This window comes from Protomyctophum bolini (genome assembly GCF_963924005.1).
Source record: "Protomyctophum bolini genome assembly, chromosome: 1".
Lineage (NCBI taxonomy): Eukaryota > Metazoa > Chordata > Actinopteri > Myctophiformes > Myctophidae > Protomyctophum > Protomyctophum bolini.
Genome location: NC_137862.1, coordinates 35,169,068 through 35,185,209, shown reverse-complemented (window position 1 = coordinate 35,185,209; position 16,142 = coordinate 35,169,068). Strand labels below are relative to the sequence as shown.

Sequence of the window (16,142 nt, the reverse complement as noted above, 5' to 3'; positions counted from 1 at the left end):
TATTTTGTACTGTAGGTACCCAGAGAAGTTATTTTTGGTGTTCATTCATGTCAATGTAGTAGGAAAAATAAGAAAGTTCTACCAAAGTGGAATATCGCTCCAAGGGCAGGGAGCGGCATGCTAGTTTACAGATTGGGTTGATAATTTCTAATTGTACCCAATTAAAGTTATAATGTAATTTCCACATGTGAAGTCCCTGTAGGGAGTTGGTAACATTAGGCCTAGAGGGGGGCACTGATAACACTGTCCCTAGTGGTCCAGTCAGACTCTCCTGCTACACTTCATTAGCCTGATTGATTAGGCCTAAATGAGATTTGAGGTTTTTTTAACAGCGACCTAGTCATGATTGGCTTCCCCTAAGCCAATGGGAGTTTCATACTCTGAAACGCTGCCTAAGCCAAGCCTAATATAAGCTCTATTTGCTCAGTGGTAAAAATGACAGTTCTTACGCAGGAAACTGGGTTCAAATCCGGGGTAGGTTACATAGCTTGCTGCTTTCATGGGTAGAGTCTGCTAATCAGAAGGTCATCAGTTCAATTTGTCACATTTATTTCAAATTATTAAACTCTACTTACTGTACTATATATTATAAACTATAGTTTTTCTTTTTATGGCATTCAATGTGCTATTTTGGCTGTTGACAGACTAATGCACGTTCAGGGCATGGCTGCCCTTTGGAACGAGTGGCTGTTCAAAGTGGACCGGTTCTGAAGAACAGTTCATGACCACAGTTGTAATTGTGTATCTATGTGTATGTATATAGCTATGTTGCTACCTATTATCAGCAGATGCCTGAAGAAGGTCTTTGACCGAAACATTGCCTATAAATAAAGTTTGTATTGTTTGTAAGTGCAGACGGTGTGCAGGTCTTTGTGCCTTTTAGAAAAGAATCGTGCAGCCCTAATATATCTAATCGATTTACTACTTCAGCCCTTTTATAATTAAATGCACATAATGCAAGTACGGTAAGTGTCATGCAATAATAGTGAAAATAGCTCACAGCGTGTCTCATCGCAATGCGTTGTGAGCTCATAGATCTGCTATTTTCACAATTTTTGAAATCCTTTGAAATGTGTGGAAGATATGTTATGACAAAAATAGGGATCTATTATTATTATACCAGTGCTTAACATGCAACAAACAAATGCACCCCCAATCCGTCGTGAAGAACACACAGGGGGCGAACACACACATGATGCAGGTCTACTCCAGTTATCAGTGACTTCCACCTATGCTTTCTATGGCATAGGCAGCTCCCGGCAGGATCCGCTGGGAGAATCTAGATGCAGCTGCGCGACATGAGACAGTGTGTGTGTGTACGTGTGTGCGTCAATTTAACAAAGGTGCAGACGATCAGAAATCAGCAGAGAGTGATCGACAGAAAAAACTGTGGTCATAGTTTTTTCAATAATATATATATATTTTTTTCTTTTCATAGTTAACAGAGTTTCCAAAAAACGCTAATAAAAAGCGTTCAATTTGTGAAAGTGAAAAAAGGCGTTGCAGTTGGGTGCATATGCTAAAAGCCAAACAGGATTGTTATTCACAATTATTTGTTACAATTGATTGATCATCATCATCATACTATAATTCAGTCAATGTCTTGAGTGTGTGTCTGTCTGTCTGTCACTGTGACTGCTGTAGCTTCTCACTGCCTGCACCAATCACTCCCTTTTCACACAGGCATTGACCATAATAATATGGAGGTCTTAACGAAGCCCTTTTTCCAATTTAACTAATTATAAATGAATAGTGAATTTATTAGTGAATTAAAAATGCGAAAACGCACCCAGGGCGCAGTACCCCCCGCGGCCACAAAGGGGGGAAACCCATTTCACAACAGGTAAGGGCTAGTATATCTAAATGACGGAGTGGTTGCGCAAAGACCCGCCCAGCAGGGCCGGATCTACCATATGGGCACGTGGCCAGGGGCCCTTGGGCACCACGGGCGCCTAAAAAAAATAAAATAAGAAAAACAGATTGAAGGCTTGTTTTGCTTGTTCAGCTCGTAAAAAAACTGGTCATTGGTCTCTTTCTGTCCCAATTGGATTATGGTGATACCATTTATAGGTTTGCCTGCTCCTCAACCTTGACCAAATTGGATCCCCTGTACCATGCTGCATTGAGATTCATAACAAATGCACCTTTCAGAACACATCACTGCACGTTGTATGCTGCAGTCGGTTGGTTCTCATTGGCAGCTCACATGCTTCAGCATTGGCATATTTTCATTTATAAAGCCATTCTGGGTGACCTGCCGTCTTACATTTCATCCAAATTCGATCTGGTCCAAAACGGCCTAAACCTCAGGTCAAACCGACCGGAAATAGGCCAATATAACGGCATAAAACTGCCCCAAAACGGCTCCAAAACAGCAAAAATGTTGCGCGCGCATGAAGGGGGGCCCTTCGAGCTTCAGTGCCCAGGGGCCCTCAGAGGTGTTAATCCGGCCCTGCCGCCCGGCAGCACTATTATTTTTATGGCGATTTCTGTATTATTATTGACTATAGTACTAGACCCCAGTAAGCCACAAAAGATCACGCGATCTATATGTGAAGGTAGAGTACTGGGGGGATACTGTGTCTCGTAGGCTCAATATGTTTGTCACCTCCCCCTTCACATTCAATAGATCCCGTGATCTTTTGTGACCAGATGTAATTTATTGGAGTCTAGTAGGACTATAGTAAATAATAAATAATAAATCGCTATCAAATTTTGTAAAATAAATACATATTTAGTTCAAATGCCCCCCCGCTACCCTGTAAAAAAAAAGCTAAAATCGCTAAAACTAAAAGCAGCCAATGAAAAAAAAATTACACTCTTTTACTTTCTCTACCAACACCTAAAACATGAAAAAAAAACTAAAGTTGTCGTTTAAGTACAGGTGTATAGGACAAAATAAAACAATGAAAGACACTGTCTACTTTAAACTCTAGGCCTTGTTTTACCAAACAACGTTTCGGTCCTTAGACCTTCATCAGGACAAACATTGAACATCAAGTAAAATGTCATGATTGTCTATCTCTATCTCAAATGGGAATAGTGTGTAAAGCATGTTAATGAAATGCAGTTCACAAAAGCAGTGTGATGTGACTTTAAAGGCTCATACATACTCCAGTTTTTGGTGATCACCGTTTTAGGTGATAGCTTATCACCTAAAACGGTGATAAGAGTTGAGGCCATCATACTCACAGTGATGTCCTTAAGGATTGACCCCTGTGGTTTACATAAATCCAAGGGGACCGCCCACCCAACTTCTAGACCAATCAGTGAACGTGGTGATGGCTCCAGAGTGAAAACGGAGAGATGGGTCTGTGTCCGCGGTGATAGCTGATCATCACCGCAACTGAAGTAATGGTGTAGTTTTCCAACCCTTTAAAAACTACACCGCGGTGATAAGCTATCACCAAAAACTAGAGTATGTATGAGCCTTTACAGTGACTGTAGTTCTGAAGGGTGAAGCAAGGTGGATGCGGCACAATGCTCATGATTAACAGGAGGAAAACTTTAGGCATGTGTTTGTTGAAGAGCTGTCAGTGGGTGACAATAGAATAGCCCTAAAGTATTGTACCCAGCTTCTAATTCTGACCTACTTTACTTTATTTATTTCTAGACATACTTCCCCTCTATACTTAGATTTGGGCACATTCTGTCACATTGAAAGGTCTTTTCAGACCACTTTATTCAGTGGCAACTAGGGCTGGGCAATTAACCGATATGTAGAACCAATAACTGACTTAATCTTTCACTATGCTAGATTTTCAGGCCACTTACATGGCTTTCAGATCTAGTCCTATATTACACTGATCAGAACAAATCTCACACAGTTATTATTGGCCACTTGAAATGATAAACGCCTGTAGTGACCCTTATGTTTGTAATTTCGTTATTTTTCCTGGTGTGACTATTCACAAGTTTGGTGTGGATTGGAGTATCGGTGCGTAATGGCAAAGGTTTGAAATGTTCTCTGTGATATTGTATTTGACCATCATATCGCTCAGTCTGGGAAGGCAAGTTTTGAACACTAATAACGGCCGAAACGTTGCTGTTTCTCTTTATTAAAGAGGGGGGGGTGTCCTTTTGGCTCAGCTAGGTAAATGGTAAATGTGTCCACGTTTACATTCTCACTATTATTATTTTATGTTTATATATTGTATGTCTTCCGGAAGGACCTATAAGATAAACCTTTTCAATTTTTTGGTGTTTTTTAGCTCCCCTGTGTATTTTCTATACCCACAAATATGCAATTTTGAACTATCAGGATTTCTCATCATATAGGGGGTTTTATGGAAATTGCTCTCAGGAACAGCTCAACTGATTTGGTCGTATTTGTGATGTCATCAATGTCACCCTACTTTGTATAATTCCTCCCTCTCTTCAGTCTTCATTTCCAAATTTGCATTTCCACTTTGTTTACAATGTCCGCCACTGTTGATTTTCCAAGCTGGCATGCAATGGAATCAAGCCTGAATTTATCTAGCATCAGTATTATAATGACATAAAATATCAAATATCAGCACTCCCACCACCTCAGGACATTGTGGTACTGCAGCTAAAACAGCTTCAGAAGCAAAAAATAAATGCCATGGACTGGTTAAATCAGAATGGTGATTGAGGCTCAAACCATTAGAAATAAGTTTGAGGGACATAGACAAAATTATATTAAATATTAAAAACTGTTTTAAAATCCATGTTATAGCTGCTTTAACAAACATTAAAATCTTTGTCCACACAGGGCAGTGATGCCGGGCATGGTGATGTTTCGGCGGCGCTGGTCAGTTGGCAGTGATGACCTGGTGCTACCCGCTTGCTTCCTCTTTATATTGCACTGCATTTGGTGAGCAAATCCATCCGTTTTATTTGTATTTTCCTATTTGTTTGTATGTATCTATTATTTCCTCTAATGTATTGTGTGTAATGTGTCCTCAGGTTGGTGGTCCTGTCTGTGGTCTTGTTCGGCCTGCCGCATGGTTTCACTCAGTCCTGTTCCATCACCCTGGTGGATCATGGCAGAGGCTATCTGGGCATACTGGTCAGCTGCCTCATCAGTGAGAGTGCCATTATGTGGCTGAGCATGAGAGGCAGCATCCTTTACACACAGCCCAGGGAAGCTGTGCAGTATGTGATCTATATACGCCTGGGTAAGTCACTGGGCACACACATGATGTCCTCTATACTGTATACTGTATGCTTGGGTAAGTCAGTGGGCAGGCCCTACACTACTACCAACGGAGCCTGCCCGTTGGTAGTAATATTTCAACAATACCTTTCTGTCACAGATTGTATGTGAGGATTACCTGTAGTCATTGACTCCACTTATTGACGCCAGCATTAGTTTATTTATTTTTTACAGTTTGAGATTATATTGATTGATATTGTCCCTCTTTCTGTTCCTGTCCAGCCATTCTGTTGGTTGAGCTAGTGTATGCTGTGGTGGGGATTGCTTGGCTTGTCCAGTACTACCAACCATGCTCTGATGTCACTGCCAAAAACCTGGCTTTGGGTAAGTAAAGGAATTCCGAATATTTAATTGCAGCCTTGAATTTGATCACTATTTCTGTATTTATTTAACATCTAGGATGACCAATATTGATTATATGACTCCTCCTCAGGGATTGTTGCATGTAACTGGCTGGTCATCTTCAGCGTGTGCTTTACCCTCATGTGCACCTTTGATCCCACGGGAAGGACCTTTGTGAAGCTCAAAGCTACCCGCCGACGCCAACGCAACCTCACCACATACACACTCAGGTACTAACGGGTACTTACTAACGGGTACTTACTCTCTCTCTCTGTCTTCCCCCTGTCCCCTCAAACAATTAGTTTTTATAGCTCCATTATGTAATTTTCTAATAACTACAGTATAATTAACACATTATGTCCCATACAAATAAATAGTTGCATTTATAAGCAACAAATTCCACCATATATTTGAATGGGACACATTTGACTATATAGTTATTAAAAAGTGGATTTTTTAATACATTTCTAGCATTTAGTAGTAGTTTCTCTCTCTCTCTCTCTCTCTCTCTCTCTCTCTCTCTCTCTCTCGCTCAATATATATCTGGCTCTCTCTCTCACTATGACAGTATCAGAACACAGAAGCACAGAACACCGATACCAGTCACACATCACTTGCACTATCGCACCAGTTGAATCTTAACATAGCTCTGTGTCTCTCTCTCAGACACAGACTAGAGGAAGGCCAGGCCAGCAGCTGGAGCAGGCGACTTAAATTCTTCATGTGTTGTACCAGAGCCCAGGATACGCAATCAGTGAGTCACATGCTCCCTCACACTGACTTTCTTTCTGTTGTTAAGTGGAAAATGTAGAGAACAGAGAATTATGACACTTCCTGTTAACCGTTCCAGTTAGTATTATTATTACAGGATTTTTCGGGGGCAGCAGTGGCCTAAACTAAAGGTTAGAGGAGCGTGCTTGTGACCAAAACGTTCTCTGTTCAATTCACCGGGTAAAGGAAACCTGGGCGAGGAAGTAAATGACTAACACTCAGCCTTCCCTCGCCCCTGGCTGTGGCTGTACTGGGCAATTTCCAGGTTTTACTTCGAGCTCTGTGAACCTCCCTTGCAATAAATAAACCGTAAATAAAAAGGCAGTTTCTGGTGAATGGGCAGTACTACATACTCAACAGAAATTATTTTCTGTTAATGGCTTTATTTTTTGTATATTTTATATTTTGTGAATGTCTACATTTTCAGCAAACTTAGCTAAATAGGTACACGTCATGAGGAAGTCACCAATATGAAATTTGTTCATTAATCAATCTTTTCTCCAGGTACTATTTTCAGCTACACTTTCTAAATCAATAGTGCATCGAAATGTATTGTATTGGATTAGCTATCTCAAGCTGGTTTCTTTTCAAGTAGATTTTCATACAGTACTAAAAGATGTACTGTAGGCTGGCTATGCTTTGGAAAATTGTTAAGTCGTGCTCAGTGGGTTAAAGATGCCAGCCCGCCGGTATGGACCTTTTAAAGTCCCTGACACACCAAGCCATTGTCGGCCTTGAACATAGTAGCATTGTTTTTGCAACTTGTATGGTATTATTTGTATGGGAAATAAATAATGTGCGTTCTTGGCATAGACTATAGAAAAACAGCCAGTCATCTCTGCTTTAAAGTTTGGCTCGTACTTGCCTTGATACAGACTCTAGTACTGCCCCTTCCTGGTATGGAGAGTTACTGTATTTTACTTAACTGTAGTCTTTGCCGTGTGTTCCACTACACTCCACGCAAAATGGTAATGTCAAGTATATAATGATATAGTGAATGGGTGGTCAATGACCACTATTATGGACCTTTAACACATTTAGCCACATTTGCTTTTATCCTAATCGTATGTGATAAGCCCTGGGTTGCTATGTGGTCAGTAAACGGGCAATGACCCGGGATCCAAGATCAAATGCTTTTATCTGAGATTTTTAAAAAAAACAAGCTTTATTCACTTCGATAACTACAGTGTCGCTGATCACGGTTACAAAATGTATGTTTCGGGTGAATAAAAAAAAGATGAAAGATTTAAATTAACATACGGTAGGTCTTTTTCACTTCGGTTCACGGACCTGGGGATTTTTTTTGCCTTAAGCTAAGGTACAGACTGAATAGACCTCGGCAGGGGTGAAAGAATGAATGAATTAATACCTGGCAGTGAGTGATTGTGTTAATACTTAATACCTGATATCTGAAGTATTACACAAGAACCAGACCATACGTTGAATGCTTCCGTCACCAATCATCTACCATAGAACTTTGTCCTGATATCAGAAGTTGTCTTTCTTAGGATGCCTATTCGGAGGTGGCCAGCCTGTTTGCAGAGTTCTTCAGAGACTTGGACATTGTGCCTAGTGACATTATTGCTGGTCTGGTTCTGCTCCGCCAGAGACAGAGGTCAAAGAGATCTGCCATCCTGGACCAGGTATCACTTGCAACCATTTCTGTGCATGTGTGCAAGTGTTCACATGCATGTGTGAGTGAGTGTATGGAGGAGGCTTCCCCATTTTTACTACCTCGTTTGGCACCAGTAAGGGGAGGGAGGGGCTAGCCCACAGTCACAAAGCACAAAGGACCTGCGCTTATGACTGAAAGAAACAACACAAATAAAAACAGAAGCCCAACACGAGGATAAAGGAAACATTCAGTCCAAATGTCCAGTTTGCTAATTCACAACTACTACTACTACTTTGGTGTTGAAACTTCGACTTTCTCAAACTATTATAAACTTTCACAACAGTAGCCTATAAATAAAATGACTATAATAATGGCTATACTAAATTATACTAATTGGTCAATTTAAATAAAATAATATAGCTGCTGCCTTTCCATAGGAGTATCTCAGAGAATGTTTTCATTCTGGATAAAACTATAAAATGGTCTATGCCTGGTCTAAAATCGAATGGAATAAATGGACGATCAAATGCAGGAGTTTTGAAGATTCAACTAACTGTAAATAGGGCCGTCGCCTTGCCCCGTGCCCCTCCCTCCCCTTACTGGTGCGAAACAGGGTAGTAAAAACGGGGAAGCATACAGGAGTGTTGTTGTTACAGGAATAATGTATGATTATAACCTTTACTCCCCTCAGGCCAACAATGATATTTTAGCCTTCTTATCTGGGATGCCTGTCACTCGCAAAACCAAATACCTGGACCTTAAGACTTCAGTGAGTATCTGTCTTTCTGCTTCTGCTAATGCTGAATAGAATATCAAAATACTTTGGTTTACCCACTTAAAAGGAACAAAATGCTGCATGTCTTTGTGCTACTTGAGAAAGCCCAGAGGGGCAAAACGTTGTATATAGGTTGAAATAAAAAGGACGGAGAGCAGAACTATATTGTGTGCGGACATTCCACTTTTTTCTTAATTCGTCTTTGTGCTACATTCATGTAATACACCTAATCTTAATCTACCCATCGTTATCTTCCATATGGTGTTTCATACAGAACATCAGGCCTTAGATTGAAGTGTGTGTGTGTGTGTGTGTGTGTGTGTGTGTGTGTGTGTGTGTGTGTGTGTGTGTGTGTGTGTGTGTGTGTGTGTGTGTGTGTGTGTGTGTGTGTGTGTGTGTGTGTGTGTGTGTGTGCGCTGCATTATCTCATCTCAGGATAAGATGATGATGTTGCATTAGTGGGAGTTAGAATGTGTTGTTCTTCTTCATTGGTTGTTAATTGACAGAACTCTCATATACAGTACTCTTTGTGTCTTTTCTTCTCCCAGGCTGAGATGAACATGTACAAGGATGTGTGTTATTTCATGCTTTTTGCCTTGGCTGCATATGGTTGGCCCATGTACCTAATGAGGAAGCCTGCCTGTGGGCTATGTCGCCTGGCCAGTTCCTGCCCGTGAGCACACACACACACACACACACACACACACACACACACACACACACACACACACACACACACATTCACTTACCATCTTTGGAGCTCTAACTGACCGCTAAGTGGGAATCTACTGAGACAATACCACTTTACCCACACCCACAGAGGCTATATAGAATTAAACACTCTTGGGCAGATTGCCAGCTTAATGGCACTGCATTAAGCCAGATTCAAATGGCCAACCTACGAGCTCACAGCATTGTGAGCATGTAGGCCTGCTATTTTCGGTGCACGACGGAGCATACATTGTCATCTTGTGTCTTTTTGCCCTACTCATTCCTTCTTACTGACCTTCTACTTCCTTTTTTAGTCTACACTTCCATCTCGAGTGTCCTACTTTCCTCAAATAACCTCTGCCATGTTTCTGCATTTCCCTCACCTAGCTGCACGTCGGTGTCTGGTTCTCGCTTGTCTCAGACCGTGACAGTAGAGGAAGACAACTGTTGTGGTTGTAATGTCCTGGCTATCCGCAGGCACTTCCTGGACAGGGATCTCAAGCAGGTTCACATTGTCTACACTTCCTGCCACGATGCCGTAAGTAACCCAGCAGTCACAGCTCATAACAAGGAATAACAAGGCGGGAAGCAGGGTGTTGGGCCCATGACATGATGTCAGGAATAGTAATTTTCACCTTAAATTGGAACGGACGCTGGTTGTGACACGCTATAGCTATTTCATGTCATTGCTATGTATTGGGTGCATCCCAGATTTTTAGCAGTCTACTGGAAAACCACAAATCTAGAATAAACTCTGGATTGATGATGCCATTGCCACCACTGTGAATAGTTCATTAATGTTCCATTGTGAATGTAATTCATTATTACATTATTCAAACACTTTTTACACTCAGTGGTTTTTTATTTGATTCAGATCATAGCTAAACTTGCTTCCTTTGGCAAGTGTCAGAAGCATAACAAAACAATTTAAGAAAAGATAAATACATGGGGATTAATAAAGACCTTGAACCTTGAACTTTGGAAGCATGTAGAGTTGAAGGGGGTACACCAATGTGTAAACAGAGCTATCTCACATTTCAACTTACCAAACCACTAATGTTCATTTGCTGCTAGAAAGTAATATACAATTATACATACATCTTTTTTAAACAGAGCAATATGATTGTGTTAGATGACGCATTACCTTCTTCTAACATTGGTGTCATTGGGTAATGTTTTACAAAACAATTCTGAAATACGATCTCATCATAACCTTATGCTGTTCTTCTACAGTAGTGTCAGTCTGTGCACACCTTAAGTAAGTAGCCTTGCCAAGCCATGAGGCCCATAGGGCAGGAGCCTATCCCCTGTTTCTGTAGAGCCACGGGGCCCATAGGGCAGGAGCCATGAGGCCCATAGGGCAGGAGCCTATCCCCTGTTTCTGAGCCATGGGGCCCATAGGGCAGGAGCCTATCCCCTGTTTCTGTAGAGCCATGGGGCCCATAGGGCAGGAGCCTATCTCCTGTTTCTGTAGAGCCATGAGGCCCATAGGGCAGGAGCCTATCTCCTGTTTCTGTAGAGCCATGGGGCCCATAGGGCAGGAGCCTATCCCCTGTTTCTGTAGAGCCATGGGGCCCATAGGGCAGGAGCCATGAGGCCCATAGGGCAGGAGCCTATCCCCTGTTTCTGTAGAGCCATGGGGCCCATAGGGCAGGAGCCTATCCCCTGTTTCTGTAGAGCCATGGGGCCCATAGGGCAGGAGCCATGAGGCCCATAGGGCAGGAGCCTATCCCCTGTTTCTGTAGAGCCATGGGGCCCATAGGGCAGGAGCCTATCCCCTGTTTCTGTAGAGCCATGGGGCCCATAGGGCAGGAGCCATGAGGCCCATAGGGCAGGAGCCTATCCCCTGTTTCTGTAGAGCCATGGGGCCCATAGGGCAGGAGCCATGAGGCCCATAGGGCAGGAGCCTATCCCCTGTTTCTGTAGAGCCATGGGGCCCATAGGGCAGGAGCCTATCCCCTGTTTCTGTAGAGCCATGGGGCCCATAGGGCAGGAGCCATGAGGCCCATAGGGCAGGAGCCTATCCCCTGTTTCTGTAGAGCCATGGGGCCCATAGGGCAGGAGCCTATCCCCTGTTTCTGTAGAGCCATGGGGCCCATAGGGCAGGAGCCATGAGGCCCATAGGGCAGGAGCCTATCCCCTGTTTCTGTAGAGCCATGAGGCCCATAGGGCAGGAGCCTATCCCCTGTTTCTGTAGAGCCATGGGGCCCATAGGGCAGGAGCCTATCCCCTGTTTCTGTAGAGCCATGGGGCCCATAGGGCAGGAGCCATGAGGCCCATAGGGCAGGAGCCTATCCCCTGTTTCTGTAGAGCCATGGGGCCCATAGGGCAGGAGCCATGAGGCCCATAGGGCAGGAGCCTATCCCCTGTTTCTGTAGAGCCATGGGGCCCATAGGGCAGGAGCCTATCCCCTGTTTCTGTAGAGCCATGGGGCCCATAGGGCAGGAGCCATGAGGCCCATAGGGCAGGAGCCTATCTCCTGTTTCTGTAGAGCCATGGGGCCCATAGGGCAGGAGCCTATCCCCTGTTTCTGTAGAGCCATGGGGCCCATAGGGCAGGAGCCATGAGGCCCATAGGGCAGGAGCCTATCTCCTGTTTCTGTAGAGCCATGGGGCCCATAGGGCAGGAGCCATGAGGCCCATAGGGCAGGAGCCTATCTCCTGTTTCTGTAGAGCCATGGGGCCCATAGGGCAGGAGCCATGAGGCCCATAGGGCAGGAGCCTATCTCCTGTTTCTGTAGAGCCATGAGGCCCATAGGGCAGGAGCCTATCTCCTGTTTCTGTAGAGCCATGAGGCCCATAGGGCAGGAGCCTATCTCCTGTTTCTGTAGAGCCAGTCACTGGGTCCCATTTTTACAGTCTTTGGTATGACCCGGCCGGGGATTGAACCCAGTCTCAGATCCCAGTCTCAGGGCGGACACTCTGAGCTGAGCTGTGCACACGTTATGGCTGGATGTTCGATTATTACATTATATACATCAGAGTGTAAAACCCATAATGATGCCACACATTTTATAAGAACTACTTTTATTCACAATTCACATTTAGCCACAGACCACCATTTGATGAGATTTAGCCTCTCAGACCTCAAACGTACAATTTTCCTGCTCTGTTTTATATTTTATTGTCTCTCTTTTCTTTTTTTATATTGCTATGCTCTACTGTCTTGTTTTACTCTGTTCAGCACTTTGGTCCGCTTTGGCTATGGATGGATAGATTGAATGAAACAATCTTTGTAATGAATTAACATGCTAGGGTGTACTTCATATTTTCATGGATGGATCCGATTTATGGATGGATGGATAGATAACATGCTGAAGTAGATAGATAGATAGATAAGATCTGGGTCATCTTTTTTGCAGCTATTTGTTATTCAATGGAATGCCAATGCATAGAGGTGGGTCACTATAATGGCCTTGGGTCAATCATCGTCATTAATGCCAGAACAACTCTGGCACAACTCTACTGTTATGTTAAAAACTGATCGCTTGTGTAATGTCATTTATGCAAGGGCCTGCCGTTAAAATACGAAGTAACAACTATATTCTGTTAAAAACGCATTAAAATACGAAGTAACAACGCTATTCTGTTAAAAAAACGCATCGTGCTTGTGGCTTTAACAGACGGCCGTGGGCCTGCCTCTAAGTGCAAAGGCTGCGCCTCCTTGTTCTTTTGCGGCAAGATCCATAATCAAGCATTGCTGTCACTCGAATAGTTTCCGAATCACATGTACTATTTATATTTTTGAATTTCCATAGCAGCTAACACTTGTGCAAGTCAATGACTACAAGTCAATGACTATAATTTGTAAATCAGATGTTTCTTAGTCAGTTTCCATCCATAAACCCAGAGCATACAGTGTGCCAGAGTTCTAGTGAATGTGGACTGTGCCCAACAGAGAAAAGTGTGTAGACAAAGTCCTTCTTTGTCAAGTCTGGATGCGAGGTGTTTGAATCCCTTGTTACAGCTCAATCTAGAATATAAGTTTCTAGTGTCATTCTCTGACTTCTTCCCCATATCTTTCTGCCTGTCTGTGTACTTCTTAAAGGTTTACGAGACACCATTTTTTGTGGCAGTTGACCATGGCAAAAAGAAAGTCGTTCTCAGTATCAGAGGAACCCTGTCACCTAAGGTGAGATGCAGCTGTTCGTGTTCTTCTCATAGTAAGTGTAGTAGTCACTTGTTTGTAGTCTCATTCTAGTGCCTTTTGTGAGAGTAATCAAAGGCCTCGAGGTTTGACACGAAATCCGGTCCATAAACTCCCACATGCTCATCACATGTTTCAGAAAACAGTTTATCTTTTCGGTTTGTGTTTTCATTTGTGTTCTTTCTACATGCCCATGTATTGACAAATATCACACATGACATGACAGAATGGCATGTTTAACCTGTCCTCTTATGTGTCAGGATGCCCTGACTGATCTGACAGGGGACTCTGAGCGTCTGCCAGTGGAGGAGCAACATGGGAACTGGTTGGGCCACAAGGTGAGATTCAGTCTACAACCACTCTGCTTTACTAAACAGTATACGTTCATCTGGACGTACTTGACCATGGTTCTGTGTGCTTTCTGCTCTCCCTTCATAATAACGAATGGCATCCAATGGCCTGAGAGGTCGTTTCACCTCTTAAAGAGCCATGAGAGTAATGAATGAGCTTATTCAAAGTCTGCATGAAAGTTGGCATTATGGGCAATTTTGTCTTCCTTGTGGTTGTGGTTGGAACTTGACGCAGAGATGGACTTGATTTGATATAACAGACTTATGACTTATGACATACAGTAGCACAAACACTTAATAAAACAAACTATTCAATCAACTTTCTTACCCTTGGAAAGGAATTTGATTATACAAAATGGTATTCTGTCAAGGAGACAAACAGCACATATTCCATTACATATAACATTATCAATCGACAAACAATTTATTTTGCAAGGTTTGGAGTTGACACATATTACCATCCTCTTCAGAATGTATCAATTCCAGGCACCTGGACATTAACCAAGTCATTTTTGGAAAGGAAAATAAGGTTTCTCGGGACTGCCAAGTGCCAACCCAGGAGGTGCTGTGGGATTACTGTAAAATGTAACATATTTAATTGCCTGGAATTGTATTGGTACTCTTCTAAGGGCAATCTGAGTTTCCCCGCAACATTTACTTGGATAACTGTAAAATGATGGAGAATATACAGAAAGGTTTTTACAGGTAACTGGTAGGGATGTACCGATTTATCAGTCAAAACTCGCCTTGTTGACTGCCATCGGTCACTGACTTTTCTTTTTTTGCTTGAGAGACGGGGAGACCCGGGTTACTGAAAAGAAAGTCTATAGCAATGATCACTATCAGAATATAGAGCTATTTTAACAATATCACTTGCACCACCTGCGCCCCCGATGCTCTTAGCTGAGTGCTTGGGGTCCGGAGCGTTTACTTTGAAAAAAATAGTGTTCAAAGCAGGGCCGAGTCGCCTGAATACCGCAGCTAGGAATAATGGAATAGGACCCGGTTCTATTTTGTGGGTTTTGTTATCTGAACTGGGGCCATGATTAAGAGGGACGTCCGGGGGCATTCGTATTGCGCTGCTAGAGGTGAAATTCTTGGACCGGCGCAAGACGGACAAAAGCGAAAGCATTTGCCAACATTGGTATTGGATCTGTCCAGAATTTCCAAGTCTGTGCATCCCTAGTAACTGGCCTATAAGTTCCTATTATCCCATGACACATGAATACTAATGAATACACTTACAGTTCTGAAACACCAGCAGCATTTTTACTTAATGAGGAGATTAATTTGACTGTCTTCCTGTCCCTGTCTTTCTCCTCCTCCTCCTCCCCACTACCCTTCTCCTCCTCCTCCACCCCACTCTTTCTCCTCCTCCTCCCCACTACCCTTCTCCCACTCTTTCTCCTCCTCCTCCCCACTACCCTTCTCCCACTCTTAGGGGATGGTTAAATCAGCAGAATACATTAAGAAGAGACTGGAACAGGAAATGATATTGTCACAAGCCTTTGGAAGAGATTTGGTACATCAATTCACTGATCTGAATAATGACCAATGTCTGGTATTGGATGTATTGGTAGCTATGGATCTAATATGTCTTGTTATGTTATATTTTAACCAGCAATTATCAGGCTAGTAGGAACCTAGCCCGGTACCTTTTTTATCATTGTTATAACAATCAGGGGGTTAGTTAGGGTTTAGTACAATTGTGCATGGATTTGATTTAATGTCTGTCTGTCTGTCTGTCTGTCTGTCTGTCTGTCTGTCTGTCTGTCTGTCTGTCTGTCTGTCTGTCTGTCTGTCTGTCTGTCTCTATCTCTCTCTCTCTCAGGGTAAGGGCACCATGCACTATGGGCTGGTGATAGTAGGGCATTCCCTTGGTGCAGGCACTGCTGCTATCCTCTCCTTTCTGCTGAGACCTCAGTACCCAACACTTCATTGCTACTCCTACTCCCCACCTGGTGGCCTGCTCAGGTGAGTGCATACTGCATCTATAACTGTGTGTGTTCTATGCAAAGGAAAAAGGAACATCATTGCATTGGGAAAATGCCACATAAGCCTGAACAGGGTGACCTCTTGCATAAATGTTCAATATCTTTTCTTTTCTACAACAACAACGTTTCGCCCCTCCAGGCACTTGAGAAAGCCTGGCGCGGCGAAACGTTGTTATTATAGGTTGAAATAAAAAGGATAGGGAGCATAATTATATCGTGTGCGGACATTCCACTTTTTTCTTCATTTAATTCACAAAGG

The 16,142-nt window shown here is 43.0% G+C and overlaps 1 protein-coding gene across 1 annotated transcript in view; it reads left to right on the top strand.

Annotated features, from left to right (window-relative positions):
- Positions 1–16,142, top strand: part of dagla (diacylglycerol lipase, alpha) — a 47,481-nt gene that overhangs the window by 16,554 nt on the left and 14,785 nt on the right. Inside the window, exons 2-14 of the mRNA XM_080767076.1 lie at positions 4,736–4,837; positions 4,930–5,141; positions 5,402–5,503; positions 5,613–5,751; positions 6,188–6,275; positions 7,801–7,935; positions 8,599–8,676; positions 9,231–9,355; positions 9,781–9,931; positions 13,441–13,524; positions 13,800–13,877; positions 15,331–15,411; positions 15,721–15,863. Coding sequence (XP_080623202.1) covers positions 4,743–4,837; positions 4,930–5,141; positions 5,402–5,503; positions 5,613–5,751; positions 6,188–6,275; positions 7,801–7,935; positions 8,599–8,676; positions 9,231–9,355; positions 9,781–9,931; positions 13,441–13,524; positions 13,800–13,877; positions 15,331–15,411; positions 15,721–15,863 — 1,511 coding nt within the window. The 5' untranslated portion in view covers positions 4,736–4,742. The remainder of the gene's footprint in view (positions 1–4,735; positions 4,838–4,929; positions 5,142–5,401; positions 5,504–5,612; positions 5,752–6,187; positions 6,276–7,800; positions 7,936–8,598; positions 8,677–9,230; positions 9,356–9,780; positions 9,932–13,440; positions 13,525–13,799; positions 13,878–15,330; positions 15,412–15,720; positions 15,864–16,142) is intronic.